Genomic DNA, 16,554 nt, shown 5'->3' with positions numbered 1-16,554 from the left:
TATATGCACACTTGTGTTCATGTCTTATGCAAACGCTAAAGGTCCTTAAGAGCAAAAACATGACTTCCTTTTCTTTACGACTCTTCTAAAACCTAAAAGAAAGTGCTCCTCAATAAAAATCGACATAGTCAACAACAAAGACATGCCCCAAGGCAATGTGGATGAAAGACAACTCTATCAAAAATGCTTCTACTTAAACTACCACGTGTCACTTTCATGCTGCTGATTCATACAGCAGTTCAGTTCCTAAAAGTTGAGGTGCTAGTTTTGGATCATCGAGTCACTAGGCAAAAGGCAGAAAAGAGTAAGTGGTTCCTCAAACATCCATTATGCTTCTGTCCGTTACTGCTACAAATTTCCCTTTTGAACAGCTACTACAGAAGGAGAGAGCGTGCAGCTATTTATCATAAAATCTGCCTATCCCATTTTTGGACTTTCTAGGGGAGGCTTCAGGCACTGGCACAGCCATCACCATGGTCAGCTGGCTACGTAAACAACATAGTAGGTGGGACCTGTGTGTGAACATGCAGTGATGTTTCATTTGCCATTACAAGCTATCAGGACGTTATCAGGCCAGATCACTCTAGCACTGCACACCCCTACATAAATGTCTACTTGGGAAATATGCCAAACAGTTTTAATAATACATTTTTCCAATGGAGAAAATGCAAACAAAAATGTCAACTCACAGAAAAGAAGTCAACAGGTCAAGAGATATTTAATGTTTTAGGTCCTGGGTGAATGGTGTATGTCCATAATTTCTCAACAAAGTTCTCTTTTTTAAATGTTCTGCTCATTTAAAGTTTGGGGTTAGTAAGAGGTAGGGATAGGCTACTCTAACACATGGGCAACTTCTGCATGTTGAAGTCCACGCCTGGCTCCCCCATGATGCAGAAGGACTCATTTCTAGAAGATAAGAAAGATACAAGCCCCAGAATCCCATTTGTTTCTTGGCTTTTCTACTGCACACTTCTCCCAAACGGGCGAACCAAAAAACACACAGAGAAACCAGCTTTGAGAGTCACCTACTATTCCCTAATCCTACACTGACACAGAGAAAAACTTGTAAACTAAAACATCTACGTGTCATTTTGTGTTCTTTGTGGTATGTTCTCTACATCTGGCCCACTACTATATTTTGTTACAACTGTCTTAAACTGTGAGCTCTCTGGAAGATAGGATCTGCATCTGTGAGACTCATTCTGTGCAGCCCCTGACATTTGTAGCCAGAGGCTTAATAAAGGCCTTTCCACACCAAGCTCGAAGGAACTCCTAGAAATGAGAACAGTGCGACTTAAACTGTTACCGTGAAACTACAAAGAAAGGGCAAAGAGAAAAGGTAAACTCCAGCACTATCACTCTTCAAGTTAAAGTTATATTTTATGTAGGACACTAAAGTCCCAGGTTTGATTCTATATGTCAACTCCCGTAGAGGGCAAACCTGCTCACAACCAAAGAATGTACATCCATTTCTAGCAAGCTGCTTCCTAGATATAAATCCTAAGTCAGAAGAGGGAACCTAGAGAGTGTTTGGAGAGTTCAGGGCAAACGTATCCTTATTACTGGAAAAACACATGATGAACCACCTTCATTACTGTGTACGATGCGACTTGGACCCAACTAATTCCATCCTGTGAAACCCTGGCCCCAGCCAATGACTGTAGACAGGTGATTTCCCAAGAACAATTTGTGTTTAGAGCCAATTAGGGAGCAAAGTGGAAATAAACTCACCCGTAGGAGTGTATTTCTTATTATTTTTCAATGATGAAAACATGTATTGCCGCAAGTCTTCCATGAAAGGCAGCTGCACATACACCAAACACTAATGAGAAAGAAACGAGGAAAAAGCAAAAACAATCCAATTAATAAAAAAATATAAAACTGGTCCCAAATGCTGTGAAAGTGGCACAACAAAAATATTTCAAAAATCAGAAGGCCCAATGCCGGTGCATGGAAAGTACAGTGTTTTGAAATCTGTTATTAGCTGTACACAGCTGCAAAGAGTACAGAGAATATTAAACATGAAATACATGCTTCAAAGAAAGTCAACCAAAGAATATCTGGAAAATGTATGCCCAATACAATAAATGAGAAGAGTCAGGTTGAGGGAAGGCTGATGTGCAAGTCAAGTCATTTGCTGTCCCTTTTTCAGTTCTGCCACAGTCGTTCTTTGAGAAATAGGAAATGTAAGAAATGTAGGCCTGTATTTTAAATAGGACATCACTGGCCAAACTGACTTTCACAAAGATCACAAGAAAATCACATCCTCAATCTTTGTAAATAAAGACTGTTGTAAAAAAAAAAAATAGAGGTAATCTATTCCTATTAGGGTCTGAGATTGTCAAAAAGGATGATAACCAAGAGAAGGTCACTGGATTGGGTAAACAGGAGGTCATGGTTAACCTTTAGTGATTTGATAAGAAGGTCCTTTACATACTCGTATTAACATATGCTCTTCCATTGCAACTGAACATGTGGTTCACAGGCCAGCAACATCGACGTTACTTAGGAGTTTGTGAGAAAAATAGAATCCCAGGCACCACCCCAGAATACAGAATCAGAATTCATTTTTACAAGCTGCCCCAAGTGATTCCCACACACATTAACAGTTGAGAAGCACCTTTAGAATAAAGAAACTGAAGGGGGAAAAAACCATGAATAAAGAGCCCTATGGGTTTTACCTCATAGGTGTCTTTGATATGAGGAAAAGCCACGCCAACCTGAGGATTAGATCTTCTGTCGTAAGCATAGCGAACTATGGCCACCATGGCCAATTCATCCAAAGCATGGATCAGGGAGGAAAGGGCCACCGCTGCTGCCTAGTAAGAAAGATGCAGCATTAACACCTATCCAACACGGGAGAGTTTTCACAACGGAACCACATACTCCTAAGACTGTGTTCTACTGTCTTCCTGTTTCAGATTTTTAAAAATTTATTTATTTTTAATCCTCACCCGAGGATATTTTTCCATTGATTTTTAGAAAGAGTGGAAGAGAGAAGGAGGAGACTGCCAACTGAGGTACGTGTCCTTGACCGGAATCAAACCCAGGACTCTTCGGTCCGCAGGCTGACACTCTATCCACTGAGAAACACCAGCTAGAGCTCAGACTTTTTTTAAAGTGCACCTTCACCCACTTCAAGGCCACACTCTACCCATTTGCATTTGATCACATTTACTTTACCTCTTCTGGAACTTTACTTCATCTAAATCCTCTCTCTTATCACTTCAATCTTCCTTATCTGAATTCATACCCTCACCCTCTACATAAACTCAAGTCTCGGCCTTCCTAAAACAAAATCTTCCTTTGTCCCCCTTTCACCATAAATTACTACATGTATCTTTCTTTCCTTTCACCTCTAAATTCCATGAAATAATCATCTTGTTGTTGACACTGCTTAGCACAAGATTGTTCTTCAATCTAATCCATCTACTGACCTGTCTTACTGAAATTATCTTCTGAAGTCAGCCATGACCTCCTAATTGCTAAGCCCTTGGCTCTTATTCTACTTGACCTCTCAGTAGCATCTGACCATCCCCTTTCCCTGAACTTTCTCCTTTGGCTTCAGAATAACACTCTCTCCTGATTATTATACACTAGGAGCCCAGTGCACGAATTTGCACGGCACCGCCCACCCTCGAGTTGCCTCCGGCTGGTCCCACCTTCTCCTGCCTCCCCACTTCCCTGCTCCTGCCTTCCCACTTCTGCCCCGTCTCCCATCTCTGGAGCAACGCCTGAGGCGCAGGCAGCCTCCTGATGATAGGAGCTAATAAAGAGGTAATATGCTAATGGTCCCGGAGTGAGGTGTTACAGTGTCCTGGCTAATTTGCATATTACCTCTTTATTTGTATAGATTGTGAGCCACTCCTCCCTTGGTTCTTCTCTTCCTCCAACTAACTTGACACTCTGCTCTTGACCTTTCTCTCCTTCTCTTACTCTAAAGCTCTACTTGGGGATTATTTTATCCAGTCTCATGAGTTGATGAATCAAAAGTCTGTATATTCAGCTTTAGCACTCTTCTAAAACCCAGACTTATATTCAGCAGAAGTTAACAATGCAGTTAAGATGTGTTGACAATATATCCCAAAACTGCGTGATTACCAACAGGATCTGATTTAGGAGAAACCCAGGAACTCGGATTTTTAAATTGGAGGATTCACGTATTAGAGCCTATTGTGCTCTAGTGAATCTGTGCAGTGCTGAGTGTTTTCTCCTAATGTCAACTGTTCTGATGGAATAATGGAATAATATCCGTTCACTAGATTTATAACCAGCTACCCTTCAGAAGTGAGGAGAAAGAGAGAAGTAAGAGGACTAGATCTCTTACACCATCACCCTCCCCCTCACCCCAAATAAGCCTTCTACATCTACTAATTTTAAATACAAATATTTGGAGACCTGCTTCAGTAGTCTTAAAAAGACACTATATTCTAATCTTCCCGCTTAGATCAGCATCTCCAAGGAAATAAGTTCTGACTTGGAAGCCACACAGAAAATATTTACGGAGAGGGCAGGTTCATGTGAGTGTAGGATGCAAGAGTCATGGGTTGTTAGCCAGGCAGAAACCAGCCTGAAAACAGAATCTCTTGGGAAGGTGGGGAAAGAGTGCAAAGAGATGGGGGTTGGAAAAGACAAATTTCTCAATGACAAGTGGTCCAGAGAGTCAGTGAAGCTCATCTCCAGGACACTAGAGCCAGTACTAAATGTCCAATATCCATAACAATGAAAATGTCAACCTGGCCCCAACCTTTCTCGGGACCCTGAAATCCCCATACTAAATGCATGTGTTCAAATGTCTTTTGTTTTTAACATTTGCCTGCTGTCCGATGGTAGGACTATTTCCTAAGGCCTTGTGCTCATACTATGACAAATTCATTAGTCATTTCTTCATTTTCAGAGTTAAAAGACAATGAATTTCCCCACTGCCATTACAATAATTAATGTCATTTTAAACTATAAATGTCCCAAACAATTCACTTAAAATGACAATTTAATTCTGTGGCACTACCTCAAAGACCCATTGTCAACTCACCTCATCATCTTTTGCTGCAAAGACTTTTAGAACTTGATTTCCCATGAAATATTTCCTGTGGACCTACAAGAGTAAGTGAGGAGAGAATCAGTTATGATCCAAAATAAGTTATACATAAAACCATAATGCTACAGTTTGCTAAGAAATTCCATTCAAAATGTTCTTACTGAAAAACATTGACAAGTACTAGAAACAACATATTACCTAAGATTCAACAGAATAAATATATGAGCATCTAATATGCATCAACATTGTTCTGGGCACTTCAAACACAATAACGAACAGAATATAGATAGTCCTGAGGAGCTTAGGTAAATATTAAATTAACCACAGTGCAGTACTAACATACAGTGCTACAAGGACACAAGAGTAGTCTTCTAATACAGTATTACAGTTTGGTGCTACAAAAGCACATAAGAAGGGCATCTAGTTTGGTTATGAGGGCTCAGGGAAGGGTTCTGCAAATGGTGGCACCTAAGTTAAGATTTAAAGGATGTGTTCAGAACTGAGATAGAAAGTCTGGCCACAAATATCCTGGGCAGAGATAATAGTGTGTTAGTTTAGAGTGACATAAAACACAGAAATATTTGGGGAACTGCTTCTTAAGTAGTACAGTACCACAGTGCAAGGGGAAAGGGGGAAACTAGCAAGATTAGCAACAATCAATCATGAAATCTCTTATCAGCAAAATTAAGTGGTCCTAAGAGCAATGAAGAACTGCAAAGAGACCAGAGCAAAGAACTAAACAGAGGGGCAGCACTGAAGGAAGGGTAACTGAAGCAAAAAAAAAACACCCAACACTGTGTGTTCTTTTGCCCCCTTTAGTTACTCATCTATCACAGTATCAAAGGGGTCAAATATGAGAAAATGAACACTGAAGAGTTGCCACCTGCACCTATTGAATAAGATGAGAACTTCTCTTTCATCTAGGGGCCCTTGTGCCTGAAGCTTATTTATAAGAACATGCCATATGCTGTATAAGGCAAGGCTTCTAAAATGTTTTGGGTTTCTTTTGCTCTTCCACCTCTAAAGCTGAGAAATTATGAGCACTGTCACAATAGCTCAAGACTAAGTCTCAAATGTATGGGTGTGAGGCCCATGTAACTCAAATTCCCTCCATCTCCACTTCCATTCCCCGTTTGAGAACCATTATTTGAAGAAATATGGGAATAATCCTATATTTTTAGTTTGCTACATTTATATAGATTTGTCCTCCTATTAGAATTTGTAATAGTTCTTGATTGATTAAAGAAGAGCTAATGAAATCTCTTCCCAAGGCACCTAAATGACTTTTTAAAAGACAGCCAGACATTTAGAGGAAGTTCTGGCTAAATTCTTATCCGTCTGTAATTACATATCCAGAACACTGACAACTTGGAGAAAGACAAATCGAAAGGACTCTTGAAAATTTTAAAAAGAAAAGTAATTCACATTTCAAAAAAAGAAAAAAATAACCCAAACCAAAAATCCTATTTTATAGAATGAAAACTATCAGTTCAATCCAGAAATGTTAGTTTCCCTCACTGTAAGGGAATTTGAAAACTACGTGATTTTATCAATTTAATGATAATTACTTATCTGTTATAAGGTGCATGCTTATACTTTCTTAGTTGACAAGATGATGTGCATACATTTGTTAAGATAATACACAAAAGCAGGTATGTAAAACTTAGACTATTCAAAAATGAGGCTATCCATCTGGTGGGCAGATTACAACTGATCAATGGCATAAGCTTTGGAATCAGAGACCTAATCAAAACCCACCTCTACCACCTTCTATCTAGGTGACCTTGGACCAGTTTTTTAACAGCTCTGAAGCTCAATTTCCTAATGTATAAAATACATATCATAGCACCTACCTAAGAGGCTCATAAAAGAATGAAATGGAAATTTACATAAAATGCTTAGTATAATGACAGGAGTATTATAATCACTCGATAAATGATAACTATTATATTATCTTCATAGTACCTGTCTGAGATTATACTTAAGATAAAAATAGTTTAGAGCTTAAAAACAAAAAGTCAATTTAGAAAAATAATTCAAGACTTAAAAGTTAATAAAAATCTTTTAAAAAGGTGACAGGATTAAGAAAAACGAAAACAACTCATAGACACAGACAACAGTACAGTGATTACCAGCAGGAAAGAGGAACGAGGGGAGGTAAAAGAGGGTACAGGGGGGATAAATGGTGATGGAAGGAGACTCGACTTGATAATACAATACACAGATTATGTATTATAGAAATGTATACCTGAAACCTACATAATTTTATTAATCAATGTCACCCCAATAAATTCAAGAAAACGTTTTTAAAAAAGGAAAAATGTACTTTTTGTTCAGCTCATTCTTCCTTGCTTTGCCATTCGCTAAACAGGCTCCCCCAGTCCCAGCCAGGCATAGATGATTTCAATTTTTTGAGTTCTGAATTACACTTGCAGGGGTTTTTTTGTCTTATTTTGTTGTTGTTTTTAATATATTTTTATTGATTTCACAAAGGAAGGGAGAGGGAGAGAGAGATAGAAACATCAATGATGAGAGAGAATCATTGATCAGCTGCCTCCTGCACACCCTCCATTGGGGAATCCAACCGGCATGTGCCCTTGACTGGAATTAAACCCTTCAGTCCGCTCTATCCACTGAGCCAAACGGTAGGGTTGCAGACGTTTTGAATAGGTCTTTTCTACCTGTCTGGAATTAGGAAGACCACTTTCCAATGGGCCAGTTTGTACAAACAGGTCTGACTAAAGGTTCTGTTTCACTGAAAAGACTCATAAGCACTGCCATAAATAACCAATAATTTTAAGTTTCCATACCTCCCAAAGTGAACTCACTTTGGGAAGTATATAAAGCATATTTAGTATAATTTGTTAGAAAATTATTAGAGATTCTCAAATCTCAAAAAGTATTCTTACCATTAAAATCTCATCAACTTTAAGTAAATCTCAATTTTCAGCTTATGAGTCTTAAAAATGTATCTAACAACTGGCACATATCATGAAAAAGATTCTCCCAACTTCAATGAATTATTCTAACACTGAATTACACAGGGACTTATGCTTAAGCAATATGAAGAAGTTCAAACCCAATATACTGGGCAGTATTTATTTTTATTATAATTCTCAATTGAGTTCATCTAGAATAAAAAAAAAAAATCTTCATCCCTACAGAGCCTGAAAAGATACATTTTATACTGATTAATTTTCATTCACCTCACAAATAATTTTATCTAAGATATCCAGGAATCTTTAATAACCCTTTCTAGGGCAGTACATGGTATCTCAAGGCCTTGAGTGAATTACTGCATTTCCCACTGTGTCTATTTTGTGCTATCTCTGCATTGGTATCTAAAAAGCATATGACATGAACAAATTTCACATCTTGGACCTCTTTGCTGGGCATTGAGATGAAAGGTGACTGGCATAAATCAATGATATTCTAAGAGGTCTATTGGCATTCAAAACCCAGCTAGATCTTCATTCCTATAAACACTCCATTATACATAACAGTTTCGAAAAGGCAATATAATAGCAAAGAACTAGATACTATTTCTTTAAGGCTACTATGAACTATGACTAACAGCAAAGCTAAAAAGTGACTTTCAATAACATCTACTCTTCTGACTTTTCTCCATCTTGATTTTTTCTTCAAAAATCAAAAATAGTGTCCTGGCCAGTTTGGCTCAGTGGATAGGGTATCAGCCTGCAGACTAAAAGGTCTCGGGTTCAATTCCGCTCAGGGAGCACATGCCTGGGTTGCAAGCTCCATCCCCCCACTGGGGGCGTGCACAAGGCAGCTGATTAATGATTCTCTCATCATTGATGTCTATCTCCCTCTCCATTTCCCTTCCTCTCTGAAATCAATAAAAATATATTTTAAAAAAATCAAAGATAGGGACACTAACTCCCAGACTACATTTTAGAAAAACTAAGTTATATAAACATATTATAAATAAAAGGACCAATCAAAATCACACCATCTCAAATAATAACAAGAAAAAAGTCACTTATTTTGTTTATAATTAGTAAACTAAGTCCTGTACCTGAGAAGATCTACAAAATCCCAAAACAGAGAAACACTTCCCCTCTGATTTGTATTTCATTTGTTCCTCATCCACTTTAGAGAAAGGAATGATATCACTCCCATAGCGGAACCCTAGAGAACAAGAGAAGAGCATCTGTTAAGCATACGGAGCCTCATTCTCTATGAGCTGAAATTAGCCCTCCACATACACTAACAATACATGCACACTCCAGATCAAGCCTCCACATACTATTCCCTAAAATCAAATTTCATCCCTTGTGATGAACGGAGAAGCAGCAGCAGATACACAAACAACATCTACAAAAAGAGTCAATTAAAATCCAATTACATTTTTTAAGTACATATTCTGCAATTTAGTTACCTAATGATTACCCAGCCTAGAGGAAAGAATATGGCCAATGCAATAAACTAGTTATTCTCTAAAGATAAACCATGGTTGACTAAAATATAATCATGATTTGTAAACAAAATAACATGAACATATTTCTTCAGAAACCTGGAGAACCACAGAGAAAAATGCCCACAGGAAATTTTCAAAACAAAATGTTCTCAAAAATGCATACAAGTGCCTAATGGAAGAAGCCAAAACTTTTCTATTTAGAAACATTCAATTGATAAGTTAAATATTTTTCTGCATTTAAATTTATTTTATATCTGGGATTGTATTGTCTATTATTTTTTTTCTATTACTTAGGTTGCTCATATAAATAAAGGCTCTTGGTTTCTTTTTTATTGTTAATCCTCATCCGAGGATATCTTTCCATTGATTTATAGAGAGAGTGGAAGAGAGAGGGAAAGACAGAGAGAAACAACATCGATCGGTTGTCTCACCAGGGCCCGGGCCAGGGAGGAGCCTGCAACCAAGGTATGTGCTCTGCCTGGAATTGAACCCAGGACCCATCGGCCTGCTGACCAACGCTTATCCACTGAGCCAAATTGGCTAGGGTGGCTCTTGGTTTCTAAAAAAAACCCAAAAAACACACAAACCTCCCACTCTGTCCAAGGCCTCTGCACTATGGAAGGTCATGCTCTTTCAATATGTAGTGTTATATATTTTGTGGGGAGAAGGATCATCAAAATCCAAGGATTCTGGCTTTGGGTAAAAGGAAGGGAAAAGTATATGCACCTTTACTCCAAGAAACATAGAAACTTGTGTGCTTGAGGCAGAGTCGGTGATCCAGCATTTATTTGTTCCTGTTAATCTGTTGATGTCACATATTTAATTTTTAAAAATTTTTTCTACTTTTATGTATGTCTTTTTAAAAATTTCCAACAAAAAGTTAACAGGGGAAGGTATGGCACATGATTAAGGGTGGTATCGAAACCAAATGTTTTTTTAACTTTTCTGTCATCAGACATCTTCTTACTTAAATTGTTTAATAGTAATGTGAAAATTCTAATGAAAACTGTCCTGGGTTTTTGGTTCATCTATTTAAAGGGTAAATCAATAACTCTAACTTTTGTACATAGCGAAAAAGATAGACTACACCATATGACCATATTCCTTTGCCCTTCTCTCTAAGAAACAGAACTCTACATATTTGGGAGTAGAGAGTGGAGGACAGGCAAAGGGAGTATGTGAGTAACTGCAAAAAGTTTAAGGGACAAAAGTTGCACATCTATGCTCTCTGAACTCAAACCATATTCAACTATTCCCTCTCCATTGCTCAATTCATAAGTTTCCCTTTTGCCTAAGATAACCAGAGCTGCCTTTTTTGCTTGCAACCAAAATAATTGGCATCCTCAACTCTAATCTCTTCTCCTTCCAATCTATCCTATACCCAGCCGTCATATTAATCTTCCTACAACACAGTCCAATGACAACCTGCTCCTCAAAACTATAAATAATGCCATGCTGCTTTCAAAATTAAGGCTAAACTCTTCAGCCTATCATTCAAAGCCCTTCCTAACTCAGAACAGCATGTAATAACACAGACTCTGAAGCAGGACAGCCTTGAGTTCAAGTTATGCTAGTTTGCTAGCTGTGTCACTTTGAATACATTAATGGAAGTCTTTTGGTCAAAATTCCCTTATCTATAAAATGAAAGTAACAAGAGTGCTTCATTAGGTTGGTGAGAAGATTAAAAGAAAAAATACAGGCTATCTATGAGATAATATCCTCCATTACCACACACTAATCTGTATGTGCCCAATACACCAGCAACCCAAATACTCGACATCACTGAGGAGGCCCTGTACTTTCCTGGTCTTCACCTTTCATCGTGCTATTCTTCCTATATGGATGGGTCACTACACTAGGATCAAATGATTTGCAAGTGATGGAGCCATAATTCTATCCTAGGTCTGACTCCAAAATTCATGTTCTTAACTACACTACACTAGTAGAGCTTGTAGGGTACTGATTAGTCTACACATAATCCACCAAGAGAAAGAAAGAAACCATAACCACCACTACCACCTTTACCAATTTCCCCTATTGCCCCTACAACACATACAAATATCCACAAACACTGCAACACAGCACCACAGATGAAAGATATTTTTTTTCAAGGTTTGCCAACTAAACCTATGCTGTGCAGGACATAGTCTGGCAAGAAATCTATATAAACCTGGTTTCTAACTTAAAACATCATTTGGCACTTCTAATCTTAACTCCTGAACATTCAGACACTCTTAGCTAGTTTCTAAGCCCCCTGCATAGAGATGCCATCTAGATACACTATACAGATCAAATGGGTGTAATATAAAAAGGACAACTTCAAAGATCCTAGCGAACATAAAGCAACCCAATAAACACAAATAATTTTTCTTATACCCTAAATTACTTCAAGGAGCATATCTAGCACTTAAAAATAATCTTAAATTGGCACTCAGAAAAATAATCATCATGGAAGTAAGAAATGAAATAGAGTAAATAAAAAAACTTCCTTTGGTCACATTGATATAACCAGTTAAATTTCAAACTTTAAAACAAAGCCAAGTATTAAGTTCTGTCACATGAGACATTTAAAGCTCAGAGAGATGGAATACCCAAGTGCACTCCTAGGAACCATCCTGCCTCACACCTAACAGATGAGCTAAAGGATCTACGTCTCATGATCCCCTCAAAGAGCTGTGTCTCCAGAACGCAGAGAAATATCTCTAAACAACAATAATACAGATCCCAGCCTGCCTCCTATCACTTTGAAGAACAGCTCTTTTAAGCAAAAGTGGATTCTCTTACTGTAATACCTTGAATAGTATCTTCTTTTGGAACTTCAGTTTCATCATCGTCATTCAAGCAATAAACCGTTTCTTTTTGTACATCTTCCTTTTTTAGGGTTCTTGCATCCACAACTATCCAAGACTTTTTAACTTTCTCCTGTAGAACCTTGTTTCAAACAAAAAAATAAAGAAATAGATAATTAAGTAAATGCAGAGAAAGCTAGGATTCCAATTGACATACTCTGATATACTCTTTACTTACAGAAAATCATCCAGAACAATTAATCTAACTGAATTGCTTTGTTGGTTCTTACCTACTATGGAAACTTTAGTTTACTTAATAATTCTTTCTACATTTCATCTTTCTCTCAGGGTAAACCACAGATAAACATTAATATTAGTATATATTCAAATACTTTCTATATTAAACCCTCAGACCGAAAAAATAAAAGAGGACCATACATCTTGTTACCCCAGTTTTCATAAAAAAAGGGGAGACGTCTATCAGTAGTCAGAAATCAGTAAGAAAATTTGAAAGAAAACAAAAGCTAGATACTATAATGACAAAACTTTATGCATTCCAGAGAAAGGAAGGCCTGGAACTCATGATTAAATATTATGGAGAGAAAGAAAAAGGAGGGAGTCAATCTCCATCGGCGATAATTCATAAAGCTTCCTTTTCTAGCATGTCTTTTCCTAAAAGATAGAGAGGATACAAATAGGGAGAGCAGTTAGAGAAGTAGTAACTACAGTACTGAGTAACCCACTCATGAATTGTCAGTTCCTTATGTAAGCATATTTGTCTGTCAGGTAACATTTCTGTAAAAATATGTGTACCAACTACTTACCGATTTATAAGCTAAAATCTTTATTGACAAATTGGAGCCAATGGTCAGTTGACAGGGCCAGGGCATGGAAGACCTCTCAGTTTTCTTAAAGACACACAGTTGTCTCAGACTCTCACTTAATGAAAAAAAAAAAAAGCAATCTGTAGTACTTTTAACAATAAAGATAAGTTAAAAATAAATATATATACAATGAGAGCAACAATTTTAAAATGTTAATTGTGCTGAAAGGATGCACTTAGTTTTCTAGGAGAAGTGAACTGTTGTCGATCATAAAGAGAGGAGGAACAGCTGGGGACGGCAGGAATGTGGCGATCACAAGTTGGGAGAGAGCCAGGTACACCTGAGTTGGCTTAGTGACAGGTAAAAACAAGTATCTCTATCTTCCTCTATTCCCATGGTTCTCCACCTGTGGATCGCGACCCCTTTGGGGGTCAAACGACCCTTTCACAGGGGTCACCTAAGACCATTGGAAAACACACATATAATTACATATTGTTTTTGTGATTAATCACTATGCTTTAATTATGTTCAATTTGTAACAATGAAATTGGGGGTCACCACAACATGAGGAACTGTATTAAAGGGTCGCGGCATTACAAAGGTTGAGAACCACTGCTCTATTCAATCTTTTTTTTTTTCCAATTCAGCCAGTTGTTCTTAACATTTTTTTTCAGGGCCAAGGACATTTTGAGGCTAAGCTAAAAGCACATTCATAAATAAGTTTTCACACAATAGAAAGGGTTCACCAAACTCCCTGAAAACCACAGACCTGAGGATAAGAACTCCTATCTAGGGTTTCATGGAGTGGGCACCACCCTATAATATCACAACTCTACAATTCTTATTTAATTCCAATTCTCCCAAATAAAAGGCACATGTATCTGTACAGAATGGAGAGAGTTAAATAAAGACTCTCCAGGGGATAAAGGAACTTCGAAGTCCATATTTTAGTTTTAAGGCAAAGCAGATAGAAAACTCTAGGTTTCTTACTGGGGAGAGAGGGGAGAACTTGAGGGGTAGCAAAACAATGTAAACTGTTACTTCATGTGAACATAAATCCAGATCAATTCTACTTTTATCTGACCCCCAAACAACAGAGAAGATGACAGGTGATATCTGGAATTTGTGGTATTCACTAAAATAAGAAACAAAGAAATTAATGACCAAACACATTCAAAGCATACAGTAGACCAGCAGTCACCAACCTTTCAGACCTCATGGACCACCAGTGGTCTAGACTATGATTGATCCCCTTGGTACAGATAAAAAATACATCGAGAAAGAGGTAAAGAGAATTATGTGACATTATCCAGAGATTAAAAAAAAAGATTAGGGACTGGTATACTATTTCTTTTATGAAATCAGAATATTTATTAAAGAAGAACTGCTTATTCAAGAGTGGACCAGAAAAAGGAAAACATTAAGAAGCCCGATGATCAAACAAGAAATTTACATATTACAACTGAAAACTGTAATCAAGGTTTTCACTTCTCACCTGAAAGAATAAATTTCATCCAGCCCATCTTCACCTTCTAAAGACATCATCACCCTTTTCACCATCCGAATACCTTCTTTTTGCTGCTCAGTAATTCCTTTTAAAGGAAAGGAGGACCCATGGTTGTCCAAGGGCAAGTTGCCATCTCCTCTGTCCCCAGTTCCATCTTCCTTGCCAATTGGGAAAGGCAAACTATCAGGAAAAGATCAGCATTAGTTAAGAACACAGGCTCTGAAGCCAGGCAATGAACTGGGTCCCAGTCCTGGTTCTGTCTCACTAGCTATGAGAAAATGGGTATGTCAACCTCTCCAAGCTTTAAATTTCTCATCTGTCATCTTATCTCTTATCCAATATTCTATGAGGGTTTTTTAATTTATTGATTTGAGGGGGGGGGGGGGGGAAGAGAGAGAGAAGAAGGAAGAGAGGGAGAGAGAGAAGCATCTATTTGTTGTTCCACTTATTTATGCATTCATTGGTGATTCTTGTAAGTGCCCTGACCTTGAATCAAACCTGCAACCTTGGCACATCAGGACAATGCTCTAACCAACTGAACTACCCGTCTGGGGCTCTATCAGTTTTAAGTAGCCAAAGCCTCTTTGATTTGGTAAAAACAAGAAATTTATTGGCTTAAATGACCAAATAATTGAAAAGGCAGGGTTGCAGGTGGCCCTAGGATGATTCGTCTCAAACACCATGCAGGTTATCTGACCTTCTCTCTCTCTATCTCCATACTGAGTTTTCATTTGCTTTTATGCTGGCTTCACTCTCTCAGACAGGCGTTGTCCACATTGCCCATGGACCACTCAAACTCACATTACTCAACTCCAGTACCAAAAGGCAACTGATGTTGCCCTCTCTCAAATCAAATATATATATATATATATATATATATATATATATATATATATATGAATCACTCTCAAATTTAAAATATCTACACTAATAAAAGAGAAACATGCAAATTGGTGTCACTCCACTACACCCACCAGCCAATCAGAGCGACTATGCAAATTAACTCAACAAAGATGGCGGTTAATTTGCATATGCAGGCACAGAGGGAAGACTGAAGGCTCTGGCTGGAGTGAAGAGTGAAGACTGAAGAGGCTTGGCTTCTCTGCTGTGGCCGAACCAAAGGCCTGGGTCCCCAGTGCTGGAGGAAAACCAGTGCCGGCGGAAAACTGGTACCGGCAGCCAGGGGAAGGAAGGCCTATTGCATGAATCTCTTCGGGCAATGGGCCTCTAGTATATATATAATCTGGTTTCCTCAGGACCAGATCTAGATATCAGACCTCTATCATTTTATTTGCTATAATTAAAATAGGGCTTCCTGTTTTAATTTTTCTATGTATAATAGCATGACATATCTACATATACTGTATTACCTATCAGATAAAGAGCTCCCAGGGAGCAGAGTGTGGGACACAGAGTTTGCATCAGGCTACTGCTGTTTCCATAACACCAACCAGGAAAAAGGGAAGAATGATAGGAAAATGAAGGGTCAGGAAGCTACCCAGGAAAAAGAGTTATAATAACAGTTCTTTCTACCCTGCATTAAACCAGAAATAAACTTTTTCAGTAGTTAGAAGAACCTAAAAACCAGGTCCAAGGAACAGTCCTGCTCAGAACACAATGCTTTTTTGTCCTGCCTGTATTTTTTCAGTCCATCTAGAATAACCAAATAACACAGGATACACAAAATAATAAAACCAAAATTTTACTTCATATGCTGGAGGTTTGTAGCACAGGAAGAAACTACCACCACACACACACACACACACACACGCACGCACGCACACACGCACGCATACACAAATACAACTGGTCAAACAGTGAGCAAGTAGAAGAAAAGGCTGATTGTTTCCCTCTTCAGCATGCTTTACAGTATTGCTCATACAAAGTAAGTCAGAGAAAGACAAGTACCAAATGATTTCATTCATATGTGGACTCTCATGAACAAAATGAACTAACAA

The 16,554-nt window shown here is 38.1% G+C and overlaps 1 protein-coding gene across 4 annotated transcripts in view; it reads right to left on the bottom strand.

Annotated features, from left to right (window-relative positions):
• XRCC5 (X-ray repair cross complementing 5) overlaps positions 1 to 16,554 on the bottom strand; it is a 93,262-nt gene that overhangs the window by 65,824 nt on the left and 10,884 nt on the right. For all 4 annotated transcript variants that reach the window (XM_036320279.1, XM_036320281.1, XM_036320282.1 and 1 more), the window contains 7 exons: positions 14,585 to 14,776; positions 13,090 to 13,204; positions 12,269 to 12,407; positions 9,075 to 9,187; positions 5,033 to 5,095; positions 2,682 to 2,819; positions 1,732 to 1,822 (listed from right to left, as the gene is read on the bottom strand). In XM_036320279.1, coding sequence (XP_036176172.1) covers positions 1,732 to 1,822; positions 2,682 to 2,819; positions 5,033 to 5,095; positions 9,075 to 9,187; positions 12,269 to 12,407; positions 13,090 to 13,204; positions 14,585 to 14,776 — 851 coding nt within the window. The remainder of the gene's footprint in view (positions 1 to 1,731; positions 1,823 to 2,681; positions 2,820 to 5,032; positions 5,096 to 9,074; positions 9,188 to 12,268; positions 12,408 to 13,089; positions 13,205 to 14,584; positions 14,777 to 16,554) is intronic.

Source organism: Myotis myotis, unplaced genomic scaffold, assembly GCF_014108235.1.
Source record: "Myotis myotis isolate mMyoMyo1 unplaced genomic scaffold, mMyoMyo1.p scaffold_m19_p_8, whole genome shotgun sequence".
NCBI classification, from domain to species: Eukaryota; Metazoa; Chordata; class Mammalia; order Chiroptera; family Vespertilionidae; genus Myotis; species Myotis myotis.
This window is presented reverse-complemented; position numbering and strand designations above follow the sequence as displayed.